General features: G+C 38.8%; 4 protein-coding genes across 4 annotated transcripts; all 4 read right to left on the reverse strand.

Annotated features, from left to right (window-relative positions):
* Positions 1–1997: 1997 nt before the first annotated feature.
* On the reverse strand, positions 1998–2978 carry LOC306705186 (olfactory receptor 8G17-like; the record flags this gene model as incomplete). Its single annotated transcript, XM_079171888.1, has 1 exon — positions 1998–2978. The coding sequence occupies one exon, from the start codon at positions 2976–2978 to the stop codon at positions 1998–2000; it is 981 nt and encodes a 326-aa protein (XP_079028014.1).
* A 3276-nt stretch (positions 2979–6254) lies between these two features.
* Positions 6255–6992, reverse strand: LOC306705188 (olfactory receptor 1f45-like; the record flags this gene model as incomplete). Its single annotated transcript, XM_079171892.1, has 2 exons — positions 6255–6860; positions 6978–6992. The coding sequence occupies 2 exons, from the start codon at positions 6990–6992 to the stop codon at positions 6255–6257; spliced, it is 621 nt and encodes a 206-aa protein (XP_079028018.1).
* Positions 6993–7011: 19 nt separating this feature from the next.
* LOC306705189 (olfactory receptor 1-like) lies at positions 7012–7992 on the reverse strand (the record flags this gene model as incomplete). The annotated part of the gene is made up of 1 exon (XM_079171893.1): positions 7012–7992. The coding sequence occupies one exon, from the start codon at positions 7990–7992 to the stop codon at positions 7012–7014; it is 981 nt and encodes a 326-aa protein (XP_079028019.1).
* A 3750-nt stretch (positions 7993–11742) lies between these two features.
* Positions 11743–12723, reverse strand: LOC306705190 (olfactory receptor 1-like; the record flags this gene model as incomplete). The annotated part of the gene is made up of 1 exon (XM_079171894.1): positions 11743–12723. One exon carries the CDS (start codon positions 12721–12723, stop codon positions 11743–11745), a length of 981 nt encoding a protein of 326 aa, XP_079028020.1.
* Positions 12724–14367: the final 1644 nt, after the last annotated feature.

Genomic DNA, 14367 nt, shown 5'->3' on the forward strand with positions numbered 1-14367 from the left:
TATTGTACTCTTATAAACCTACCAAATTAAGATACAGAATAACAATACATTACATGGAGGACATAGATTAGAGCAGTGTTTCTCAGTTCATATGATGTGTGCCTGCCCTCTAGTGGATTTATGTGTACAGTGCAATCTCTACCATGAATGACCCTCAGTTATTAATATATGAGCGTTGGCCTTCTGGTTGTTCATACAATTGCATTGTCACTTTTGTTTATTGTACTCAGTTCCAGAGTACATGCTTACTTGTGAATGGTGTGATGACCCCTCCCTTCCACTAGGGGTCTGTGTCCTGTTTGCCGTCTATTCTGTCTTTCAGGATGTTGATCGGCAGCTGACGAGCCCCACCTGAGCCTGCTGGAAGTGCCAGCTATATAGACGCACCATCTGAACATGGCTGGTCTTCTCTCTTCTTTGGCTCCTAATCCTTGGCTGGCATGGCTGCAACTTTGTTTGGTTTGGTTGTTTCGTTTTGTTTGTGTTCTTTGAATACATGTATATTTATTACTGTTACCACTCGTCTGGTCTCCCTTATGTTGCAGCCTTTGAGCCACTGTAGATGTTTCGACACTCAACTGTGAACTGTGCAAGTAAAAATCATCAATACCACGCTGGGAGGAGAAAACATGGAATCTCTCACTTTATGCTTGAGAGTTAAATCATGAGATCCTGTTCTGCACGAGTAACCCTCACCTTCCTAGCATTCACCCTGCTGTTGTTTTCTGAAAACCTTTAAGACTCCACTGATTAAAATGATTTCTTAATTCCTATGACACAGATCAATTCCACTTTAAAAGCATTACTCCTGGGATTATTTTCATCTATCTGAAAGTGCATGCAACCAAAATCATCTTGTTTTTAGGATATGTCATTCTACAGACCTTTTAACACTAAACATTTATGTTTAACTCGTTAGCTTTTACTGTAAAAAGTTGAATATAGAGGCTAAAGACTAAGATCCTACTGGTTAGCTATATGGCTACTAATGATAAAATAGTGTTGCACTATACACATCAACCCATCCTGTTTCTGTTTTGGTTTATTTATACTGTGTATTTCAACGGTAATCCACTAATCCTGTGCAATCCAAGTACAAACCACTAGATGGTGGAAGCCCACCATAATTGTCCTGCGTGCTTCATTTTCAGCCTGTGAGTCTTGATTGCCTCTTTTTGCAAAGGCGTTTACATCATATCAACTTATCAGTCATTATTTTTACCAAGCTTGACCTTTCAAAAAAAAAGTGGTTGCTTTTTCCAATTCACAGCATAGATGTTTTTATACCTTTATTTTAGGATTTTCAATATAATACACTCAGTGCATCATTTGAGCAACCTAGTCCCAGTCCTCAAAGTCTTGAGAGAAACATTCAAATGCACTCTTCAAATAAGTAAACAATTTCTGACATTTCCAAAGTAATGTGTCAATGTCCTGTCGATCCTGTCAAATATTTGGCATTTTTGCTTGAAAAATAGCAACAAATGAAACAATGAATTGATTATGAAAATAGTTGCCGTTGCCATTTAACTGCCTGCGATCGACTCGTTGATTAATCGACTTATCACAGTAACAGATCAGACTCAAGATAAGACTCAGAACTGACTCTGTTTATGTAAACTAACCAAATGTCTCTGTATGAGAGCTCCACCCAAAGGATGTGTAATTTCCACTTATTTCCACCAGATACAATAAAATGATTTACCGCATCTCTGTCTCAGATAATTGTTCTAATAAGCAGTGTACAGTCACAACAACAATTCGTAACATACTAAAACCCTGATTACATTTCGGATGGGAGATCGTTACATAGTATTGCTACTGAAGTAATATAAAATGCAACCACCTTACATCGCAAAGTACAGTAAATGATGTATTACCACTCCATAACCATTTCTAAAAGTATAATAATAGTGCGTATAAGTAGTAAAAGGTCATGAATACAATTATGCTATTGTAACACTCCTAAATGTTTCATTACAGCATTGATAAAGACGTCACCCTGTTTTGGTTGTGTTTTGTATCCTATTTCTTTTGCAAAGCTTCTTGATAGAGATCAGCACTTCTTCTGTTTTTAAAGAGTATATAATAGGATTGAGCAAAGCTGGTACGATGTGTGTCAAAGATGAGTTTATGATCCTGGCATTAGGATGGATGTAGGTGGTTACTGCCGCTACGTTGGTGCCCAAGATTGGTAGGAAGAAAATAGCCACAAGAATCAGGTGAGAAGTACAAGTTTGAAATGCTTTGAGCCGTTCCGCTCCTGTTGCAATCCTGCTCAGTGCTACGGAAATGCAAACATATGTCAACGCTATCAGTACTAAAGGAATACAGAGGACTACAACAAAAGCGACATATGCCAATATGTTATTTAAAGACGTGTCATTACAGGCCAGATAATATACTGGTGCGTGATCACAGTAAATGCTCTTTACCACCAAAGATCTACAGAAGGAGAGGCGATCAATAGAGCCAACAGTCAACGCTAGTAGACAAAAAAAAAACGCCCACACAAACAGCAGCATTGCAGCAATAACTGGTTTAGTCACAATACTATGGTATCTTAAAGGGAAGCAAATTGCTATAAATCTGTCATATGCCATTGTGACAAGTATCCATGACTGAATACTTACAAAGACAAGAACAAAGAACATATGACTTAAGCAAGCCTCATAGACGATGTATCTCCTGTCAAACACAAGTGTGTCGAGGACTTTTGGGATGAGAGCAGTGCTCCCACACAAATCTGTGAAAGCCAGGTTTAAGACAATCATATATTTAGGAGTATGAAGAGTCTTAACCAGGTAAATAATTGAGAGAAGGAAGCTATTCCCAAGAACAGTGATGATATAGGCAAAAAACAGGAAGACATAGTAATACTTAATGTGAGGGACGTTGGAAAACCCACTGACATAGAATTTGGCAGGGCGAACAAATGTGGCATTAAAATTGGTAAGAGCTCTCTCTTCTGGAGTCATTATAAATATCTGTTTCCCTAGATATACAAAGAGAAAACAAGACAATAAGAATATACAACACAGGATGAAACCTCAGACAGCATTGAGTGCATGAGAGTGAATTGTGCTGTGACAGACCTGATATTTATATCCCACCCCTTCATTCTGAGACAGTAGAAACACGCAGTGTCACATGTTCAGTCAACGAGTAACCGTCTCATAGTTTATGTCATCTATGGGCTGATGCTGTCGACTCAGTTAACAAGTTACATCTCGAAAAGTGCAATCAGTAGAGTGCAGATATCCGCCAGGTGTGTCTGCAATAACCACTGTTGTAATGTTCGATTGAATGAATACAATCCACAATTGTGTAACCAGTCATCTAGACTCTAGAGTGTAATACAGTCAGGGCCATCAGTATTTGGACCTCTTTACACGACTCCAATAGAAGCATTCAATATGTGGTTGAAGTGTACTTTCAGCTTGAATTCAATGTGTATAACAGCCATTTTTACACAGCCCCCCACATTTTCAGAGGCTCAAAAGTAATTGGACAAACTAAAATAACTGAATATAATCACTATTTTTAATACTTGGAGGAAAATCCTTTGCAGTCAATGACAGGCACCCATAGACATCACCAAACACGGTGAGTTCCCTCCCTTGAGATGCTTTGCCAGGCCTTTTACTGCAGCCTCCTTCAGCTGCTGCTTGTTTGTGGGTCTTTCTACCATTAGTTTTATCTCAAGTAAGTGAAAAGCCTGCTCACTTGGGTTGAGATCAGGTGACTGACTTGGCCATTGAAGAATATTCCATTACTTTGCCTTGAGAAGCTCTTGGGATGTTTTCACCGTATGTTTTGGGTCATTACCCATCTGCACTGTGAAGCGTCGTCCAGTCAGTTTTGCAGCATTAGGCTGAATCTGAGCAGATAGTTTAGCCCGAAACACCTCAGAATTCATCCTGCTGTTTCTATGAGCTGTGACATCACCAATGAACACCAGTGACCCAGTTCCATTGGCAGCCATACATGCCCATTCAAAGCACTGCCTCCACCATGTTAACCAGATGATGTGGTTTGTTTCGGATCTTGAGCCGTTCCTTTCCTTCTCCACACTTTTCTCTTCCCATCATTCTGGTTCCAAGTGAATCTTGGTTTCATCTGTCCAAAAAATCTTTTTCCAAAACTGGTCAGTCCCTTTCAGATGTTTTCTGGCAAAGTCTAATCGGGCCTTCCTGTTCTTCAGTGTTACCAGTGGTTTGCACCTTGTTGTAAACCTTCTGTATTTAGATTCTTGAAGGCGTCTCTTGATTGTAGACTTTAACAATGGCATGCCTATCTCCTCCAGAGTATTCTGGACTTCAGTAGATGTTATGAAGGGGTTTTTCTTCACAAAGAAAAAGAATTCTGCGATCATCCACTTCAGTTATCTTCTGTGGTCTTCTGGGCCTTTTGGTGTTGGTGAGCTTCGTTTTGCCAGCAGGGGGAGACTCCTCTGTTTGCAAAAACAAGTCTGATTAAATATGACTATAAGAAAATTACCCTACTCTGTTTTTTTACCTCAGAAAACATTGTAAACATGAGTTTTATGATCTCAATTGCTAGTTTCAAGTCTTCTTCAAAATAGCATGATGTTTATTTTGTAAATTATTGTCCCATTCAGAGTAAAATAGACCATAAAGCGGGGTATGCTTTAGGGCGGGTTACCTTGTTATCGCTACCCGAGCCGTATACAGCGTCTCTACGTCACTCCTCCGCAGCCCAAATATGGTCACTTCCATTCACCGGTTGAAAAAAGTCAAGATGGCGACAACTGTAATCCAAGATAGCGACAGCCAAAACGCAGAAGCTTCAAAACGGCAGTCCACAAACCAATAGGTGACGTCACGAGGACTACGTCCACTTATATACAATCTATGGTCTCTCCCCTCGTACACACCACAGAGTACTGTATATAAAGATGGACGACATGATAGAACCCCAAAAGATCTTGTTTTCTGGCTGCAGTAGAGGTCATACATTCCGCCCCCTCACACAGGCACATGGCCAAACTAAAAAGGTCAAATACACGTCTAATAATTGTTTTCCATAGATAGTTTCTGTCATTTTAGGTATTCCTCATCATGCTGATGCATGTTCAAGTGTTCACTTTTCTAATAAGTGTGGTATAAATTAGGTATTTGATGCTATAAAAGCGGTTGAGACGTCATGATTGAAAGCTGTGATTTACAGCTCTGGGTGAAGTAGTCGCAGAATTGTACAAGAGACAGGACTTTAACTTTCCATAACCGTCACAAGTCTGTGTAATAGATGAAAATCTCAAAATGAACTGCTATGTTTTGGCTTCACTATCGTGTAGTGGGAGGGAGTGGAGACACGTCGTCCAGTATACGCTACACACACAGACACCTCACTCATATAAAGTGGGGCTTTTATTTATAGGTCTTTTTTATTTTTAACTTTTATATTTTCAATAAAAAAAATTAAAAATATGTTAGCTTAGAGCTCAAAGCATCATGCTGATGTACAGTCTCACAGAACCGGAAGCATGCTTATCGACTCTTAGTTTTGTTTTATTACAGGTCAGTAAAAGATACTAAATTACATTTCAGAAAGAGCACTCATCGTGATGCAGAGGACCAACAAAACAATTTTAACAATAAATAACCAAGTTATCACTGATTTTAAAAATACAAAATTCTGGTTATATCAGAATTCTACATATGTGTGTATATATATATATATATAAAAGATGTAAATAAATACATAAATAAACTTCCAGATACAAAGTAGACTGCATACTCCAACAAGGTGGCATGCATAGAGACACAAAGTGTTGTATCACAATAACTTGTTTGTTCAATTAATGATTTCAAGAAGGCAAATAAACATTTCTTTTCAAGATTTTGCTTTTTCTCAAAGTTTTTTTTTGTAGAGAACAAATTTCAGTGTAGGCTGAATTCTATAACCTCTTTTAGAAAAATACAAAAACAAACAGAACTAACTAGACATTTTCTTTTAAATAACTACCAGCATACATATAAGACAAAGATCAGTAAAACATGATTTAATTCTTTCATCTTTCTTCGACCATTACTTTTGAAAACATTGTACAGGACAGAGTGAATGTTTTTGTGTTGATTACTTTGATTATTACTAAATTAATTCATAATACATTTCCCAAAACATTGCATGATGTTAGAAAGTATAATTCTACCATTTCCAATGGCAACTTTACAACAAATAAAGCACCCAAAGAGATGGTGTATAACAGAGGCAAATTGTCACGTTATGGTTCATTTCTTTATGATTTTGGATTTCCCTCTGATTTTCAACAACCTTTTGACAGATTGTTTGATTTCTTGTGTCTGCAGAACATAAATGATTGGTTTCAGCATGGGAGGAAAGATAGACGTCAAAGACAGGTTTATGATCCTGGCATTTGGATGTATTTTTTCCATCAGAGTAAATGTGATTAACACTGGAATGAAATATATTGCCACCAATGAAAGATGAGCTATGCATGTTTTAAAGGCCTTGAGACCTTCTTGAACAGTCGCCACTTTAGCCAAAGTGCAGCCAATATATAGGTAACTTAACAAGATAAAAAGGAATGGAAGCCAAAAAATAAGAACAGGGTACAGACAACTAATGATGTAATTGGGGAAATGGTCATTGCATGCAAGCCTGTATATCTGTCCGTGGTCACAGAAATAGCTGTTGATAACCAGAGACTTACAGAAGGAAAGTCTAGTGAGAAGGCCAACTGCAATAAGAACAGCAATTATAACAAAGACCCAGAAAGAGGCAATCAAAGACAGCATGAACCTGTGGGTCACCTTCACTTGATAGTGCAGAGGGTGGATGATGGCTATTAGTCTGTCATAGGAAAATGCAACCACCTTACATTGCAAAGTACAGTAAATGATGTATTACCACTCCATAACCATTTCTAAAAGTATAATAATAGTGCGTATAAGTAGTAAAAGGTCATGAATACAATTATGCTATTGTAACACTCCTAAATGTTTCATTACAGCATTGATAAAGACGTCACCCTGTTTTGGTTGTGTTTTGTATCCTATTTCTTTTGCAAAGCTTCTTGATAGAGATCAGCACTTCTTCTGTTTTTAAAGAGTATATAATAGGATTGAGCAAAGCTGGTACGATGTGTGTCAAAGATGAGTTTATGATCCTGGCATTAGGATGGATGTAGGTGGTTACTGCCGCTATGTTGGTGCCCACGATTGGTAGGAAGAAAATAGCCACAAGAATCAGGTGAGAAGTACAAGTTTGAAATGCTTTGAGCCGTTCCGCTCCTGTTGCAATCCTGCACAGTGCTACGGAAATGCAAACATATGTCAACGCTATCAGTACTAAAGGAATACAGAGGACTACAACAAAAGCGATATATGCCAATATGTTATTTAAAGACGTGTCATTACAGGCCAGAAGAAATACTGGTGCGTGATCACAGTAAATGCTCTTTACCACCAAAGATCTACAGAAGGAGAGGCGATCAATAGAGCCAACAGTCAACGCTAGTAGACAAGAAAAAAACGCCCACACAAACAGCAGCATTGCAGCAATAACTGGTTTAGTCACAATACTATGGTATCTTAAAGGGAAGCAAATTGCTATAAATCTGTCATATGCCATTGTGACAAGTGTCCATGACTGAATACTTACAAAGACAAGAATAAAGAACATATGACTTAAGCAAGCCTCATAGACGATGTATCTCCTGTCAAACACAAGTGTGTCGAGGACTTTTGGGATAAAAGCAGTGCTCCCACACAAATCTGTGAAAGCCAGGTTTAAGACAATCATATATTTTGGAGTATGAAGAGTCTTATCTAGGTAAATAATTGAGAGAAGGAAGCTATTCCCAAGAACAGTGATGATATAGGCAAAACACAGGAAGACATAGTAATACTTAATGTGAGGGACGTTGGAAAACCCACTGACATAGAATTTGGCAGGGTGAACAAATGTGGCATTAAAATTGGTAAGAGCTCTCTCTTCTGGGGTCATTATAAATATATTTTGTATAAATATGTATAAATTATGTTTCCCTAGATGTACAAAGAGAAAACAAGACAATAAGAATATACAACACAGGATGAAACCTCAGACAGCATTGAGTGCATGAGAGTGAATTGTGCTGTGACAGACCTGATATTTATATCCCACCCCTTCATTCTGAGACAGTAGAAACACGCAGTGTCACATGTTCAGTCAACGAGTAACCGTCTCATAGTTTATGTCATCTATGGGCTGATGCTGTCGACTCAGTTAACAAGTTACATCTCGAAAAGTGCAATCAGTGTTGTGCAGATATCCGCCAGGTGTGTCTGCAATAACCACTGTTGTAATGTTCGATTGAATGAATACAATCCACAATTGTGTAACCAGTCATCTAGACTCTAGAGTGTAATACAGTCAGGGCCATCAGTATTTGGACCTCTTTACACGACTCCAATAGAAGCATTCAATATGTGGTTGAAGTGTACTTTCAGCTTGAATTCAATGTGTATAACAGCCATTTTTACACAGCCCCCCACATTTTCAGAGGCTCAAAAGTAATTGGACAAACGAACATAACTGAATGTAATCATTATTTGTAATACTTGGAGGAAAATCCTTTGCAGTCAATGACTGGCACCCATAGACTTCACCAAACACTGAGTTCCCTCCCTTGAGATGCTTTGCCAGGCCTTTTACTGCAGCCTCCTTCAGCTGCTGCTTGTTTGTGGGTCTTTCTACCATTAGTTTTATCTCAAGTAAGTGAAAAGCCTGCTCACTTGGGTTGAGATCAGGTGACTGACTTGGCCATTGAAGAATATTCCATTCCTTTGCCTTGAGAAGCTCTTGGGATGTTTTCACCGTATGTTTTGGGTCATTACCCATCTGCACTGTGAAGCGTCGTCCAATCAGTTTTGCAGCATTAGGCTGAATCTGAGCAGATAGTTTAGCCCGAAACACCTCAGAATTCATCCTGCTGTTTCTATTAGCTGTGACATCACCAATGAACACCAGTGACCCAGTTCCATTGTCAGCCATACATGCCCATCCAAAGCACTGCCTCCACCATTTTAACCAGATGATGTGGTTTGTTTCGGATCTTGAGCCGTTCCTTTCCTTCTCCACACTTTTCTCTTCCCATCATTCTGGTTCCAAGTGAATCTTGGTTTCATCTGTCCAAAAATCTTTTTCCAAAACTGGTCAGTCCCTTTCAGATGTTTTCTGGCAAAGTCTAATCGGGCCTTCCTGTTCTTCAGTGTTACCAGTGGTTTGCACCTTGTTGTAAACCTTCTGTATTTAGATTCTTGAAGGCGTCTCTTGATTGTAGACTTTAACAATGGCATGCCTATCTCCTCCAGAGTATTCTGGACTTCAGTAGATGTTATGAAGGGGTTTTTCTTCACAAAGAAAAAGAATTCTGCGATCATCCACTTCAGTTATCTTCTGTGGTCTTCTGGGCCTTTTGGTGTTGGTGAGCTTCGTTTTGCCAGCAGGGGGAGACTCCTCTGTTTGCAAAAACAAGTCTGATTAAATATGTCTATAAGAAAATTACCCTACTCTTTACTTAATTTTTTACCTCAGAAAACATTGTAAACATGAGTTTCATGATCTCAATTGCTAGTTTCAAGTCTTCTTCAAAATAGCATGATGTTTATTTTGTAAATTATTGTCCCATTCAGAGTAAAATAGACCATAAAGCGGGGTATGCTTTAGGGCGGGTTACCTTGTTATCGCTACCCGAGCCGTATACAGCGTCTCTACGTCACTCCTCCGCAGCCCAAATATGGTCACTTCCATTCACCGGTTGCAAAAAGTCAAGATGGCGACAACTGTAATGAAAGATAGCAACAGCCAAAATGCAGAAGCTTCAAAACGGCAGTCCACAAACCAATAGGTGACGTCACGAGGACTACGTCCACTTATATACAATCTATGGTCTCTCCCCTCGTACACACCACAGAGTACTGTATATAAAGATGGACGACATGACAGAACCCCAAAAGTGAAGCCAAAAGATCTTGGTTTCTGGCTGCAGTAGAGGTCATACATTCCGCCCCCTCACACAGGCACATGGCCAAACTAAAAAGGTCAAATACACGTCTAATAATTGTTTTCCATAGATAGTTTCTGTCATTTTAGGTATTCCTCATCATGCTGATGCATGTTCAAGTGTTCACTTTTCTAATAAGTGTGGTATAAATTAGGTATTTGATGCTATAAAAGCGGTTGAGACGTCATGATTGAAAGCTGTGATTTACAGCTCTGGGTGAAGTAGTCGCAGAATTGTACAAGAGACAGGACTTTAACTTTCCATAACCGTCACAAGTCTGTGTAATAGATGAAAATCTCAAAATGAACTGCTATATTTTGGCTTCACTATTGTGCAGTGGGAGAGAGTGGAGACACGTCGTCCAGTCTATGCTACACACACAGACACCTCACTCATATAAAGTGGGGCTTTTATTTATAGGTCTTTTTTATTTTTAACTTTTATATTTTCAATAAAAAAAATTAAAAATATGTTAGCTTAGAGCTCAAAGCATCATGCTGATGTACAGTCTCACAGAACCGGAAGCATGCTTATCGACTCTTAGTTTTGTTTTATTACAGGTCAGTAAAAGATACTAAATTACATTTTAGAAAGAGCACTCATCGTGATGCAGAGGACCAACAAAACAATTTTAACAATAAATAACCAAGTTATCACTGATTTTAAAAATACAAAATTCTGGTTATATCAGAATTCTACATATGTGTGTATATATATATATATATATATATATATATATATATATATATAAAAGATGTAAATAAATACATAAATAAACTTCCAGATACAAAGTAGACTGCATACTCCAACAAGGTGGCATGCATAGAGACACAAAGTGTTGTATCACAATAACTTGTTTGTTCAATTAATGATTTCAAGAAGGCAAATAAACATTTATTTTCAAGATTTTGCTTTTTCTCAACGTTTTTTTTGTAGAGAACAAATTTATGTGTAGGCTGAATTCTATAACCTCTTTTAGAAAAATACAAAAACAAACAGAACTAATTCGACATTTTCTTTTAAATAATTACCAGCATACATATAAGACAAAGATCAGTAAAACATGATTTAATTCTTTCATCTTTCTTCGACCATTACTTTTGAAAACATTGTACAGGACAGAGTGAATGTTTTTGTGTTGATTACTTTGATTATTACGAAATTAATTCATAATACATTTCCCAAAAAATTGCATGATGTTAGAAAGTATAATTCTACCATTTCCAATGGCAACTTTACAACAAATAAACGATAGACTCGTTGATTAATCGACTTATCACAGTAACAGATCAGACTCAAGATAAGACTCAGAACTGACTCTGTTTATGTAAACTAACCAAATGTCTCTGTATGAGAGCTCCACCCAAAGTATGTGTAATTTCTACATATTTCCAACAGATACAATAAAATGATTTACCGCATCTCTGTCTCAAATAATTGTTCTAATAAGCAGTGTACAGTCACAACAACAATTCGTAACATACTAAAACCCTGATTACATTTCGGATGGGAGATCGTTACATAGTATTGCTACTGAAGTAATATAAAATGCAACCACCTTACATCGCAAAGTACAGTAAATGATGTATTACCACTCCATAACCATTTCTAAAAGTATAATAATAGTGCGTATAAGTAGTAAAAGGTCATGAATACAATTATGCTATTGTAACACTCCTAAATGTTTCATTACAGCATTGATAAAGACGTCACCCTGTTTTGGTTGTGTTTTGTATCCTATTTCTTTTGCAAAGCTTCTTGATAGAGATCAGCACTTCTTCTGTTTTTAAAGAGTATATAATAGGATTGAGCAAAGCTGGTACGATGTGTGTCAAAGATGAGTTTATGATCCTGGCATTAGGATGGATGAAGGTGGTTACTGCCGCTACGTTGGTGCCCACGATTGGTAGGAAGAAAATAGCCACAAGAATCAGGTGAGAAGTACAAGTTTGAAATGCTTTGAGCCGTTCCGCTCCTGTTGCAATCCTGCTCAGTGCTACGGAAATGCAAACATATGTCAACGCTATCAGTACTAAAGGAATACAGAGGACTACAACAAAAGTGACATATGCCAAAATGTTATTTAAAGACGTGTCATTACAGGCCAGAAGATATACTGGTGCGTGATCACAGTAAATGCTCTTTACCACCAAAGATCTACAGAAGGAGAGGCGATCAATAGAGCCAACAAGCAACGCTAGTAGACAAAAAAAAAACGCCCACACAAACAGCAGCATTGCAGCAATAACTGGTTTAGTCACAATACTATGGTATCTTAAAGGGAAGCAAATTGCTATAAATCTGTCATATGCCATTGTGACAAGTGTCCATGACTGAATACTTACAAAGACAAGAATAAAGAACATATGACTTAAGCAAGCCTCATAGACGATGTATCTCCTGTCAAACACAAGTGTGTCGAGGACTTTTGGGATGAGAGCAGTGCTCCCACACAAATCTGTGAAAGCCAGGTTTAAGACAATCATATATTTAGGAGTATGAAGAGTCTTATCTAGGTAAATAATTGAGAGAAGGAAGCTATTCCCAAGAACAGTGATGATATAGGCAAAAAACAGGAAGACATAGTAATACTTAATGTGAGCGACGTTGGAAAACCCACTGACATAGAATTTGGCAGGGCGAACAAATGTGGCATTAAAATTGGTAAGAGCTCTCTCTTCTGGGGTCATTATAAATATATGTTTCCCTAGATATACAAAGAGAAAACAAGACAATAAGAATATACAACACAGGATGAAACCTCAGACAGCATTGAGTGCATGAGAGTGAATTGTGCTGTGACAGACCTGATATTTATATCCCACCCCTTCATTCTGAGACAGTAGAAACACGCAGTGTCACATGTTCAGTCAACGAGTAACCGTCTCATAGTTTATGTCATCTATGGGCTGATGCTGTCGACTCAGTTAACAAGTTACATCTCGAAAAGTGCAATCAGTATTGTGCAGATATCCGCCAGGTGTGTCTGCAATAACCACTGTTGTAATGTTCGATTGAATGAATACAATCCACAATTGTGTAACCAGTCATCTAGACTCTAGAGCAGTGGTCGCCAAACTACGGCCCGCGGGCCGGATGCGGCCCGCCTCCACATTTGGTCCGGCCCCCTGAACAATACCAGAGACGCATTATGATTTTTTTTCAGTCTGCACAATTAATCGAATTTTAATCGCGATGACGATTTTGGCTGCCACGATTAAATGAGCATGATCGTCTGCGATATTAACGTTTAAAATACGTGCTCTGCTACATATCAAATCAAACGCTTCCTGAATCAGCCAACCACCAGGGGGCGAACGAGATGAGAGCTGTCATGCGCGCACCCTGTAGAAGTAGAAGAGTAGAAGAAGTAGAAGAGCCGAGAGACAGGAGCTTGAAGGACGAGTACTTGTGCTTAATTTATTTACACGCCGGCATGTCATGTCTGTCAATACATGGTCGCGCATTTTCAATTCCCCTGCTCTCTTTATGTGTTCCGCCCCGATCCGCGCGCACGATGCAACAGTCGCTCACCTGCGAGTACAACCCCCCCCCCCCCCCCCATAATCGGGCCCTAGGTCAAACGATATGTTCAGTGATGTGGCCCTCACAGGAAAAAGTTTGGGGACCCCTGCTCTAGAGTGTAATACGGTCAGGGCCATCAGTATTTGGACCTCTTTACACGACTCTAATAAAGGCATTCAATATGTGGTTGAAGTGTACTTTCAGCTTAAATTCAATGTGTATAACAGCCATTTTTACACAGCCCCCCACATTTTCAGAGGCTCAAAATTAATTGGACAAGCTAACATAACTGAATGTAATCATTATTTTTAATACTTGAAGGAAAATCCTTTGCAGTCAATGACTAGTACCCATAGACATCACCAAACACGGTGAGTTCCCTCCCTTGAGATGCTTTGCCAGGCCTTTTACTGCAGCCTCCTTCAGCTGCTGCTTGTTTGTGGGTCTTTCTACCATTAGTTTTATCTCAAGTAAGTGAAAAGCCTGCTCACTTGGGTTGAGATCAGGTGACTGACTTGGCCATTGAAGAATATTGCATTCCTTTTCCTTGAGAAGCTCTTGGGATGTTTTCACCGTATGTTTTGGGTCATTACCCATCTGCACTGTGAAGCGTCGTCCAGTCAGTTTTGCAGCATTAGGCTGAATCTGAGCAGATAGTTTAGCCCTAAACACCTCAGAACTCATCCTGCTGTTTCTATGAGCTGTGACATCACCAATGAACACCAGTGACCCAGTTCCATTGGCAGCCATACATGCCCATCCAAAGCACTGCCTCCACCATGTTAACCAGATGATGTGGTTTGTTTCGG

The sequence above is a fragment of the Pholis gunnellus genome, assembly GCF_910591455.1.
Source record: "Pholis gunnellus genome assembly, chromosome: 13".
NCBI lineage: Eukaryota > Metazoa > Chordata > Actinopteri > Perciformes > Pholidae > Pholis > Pholis gunnellus.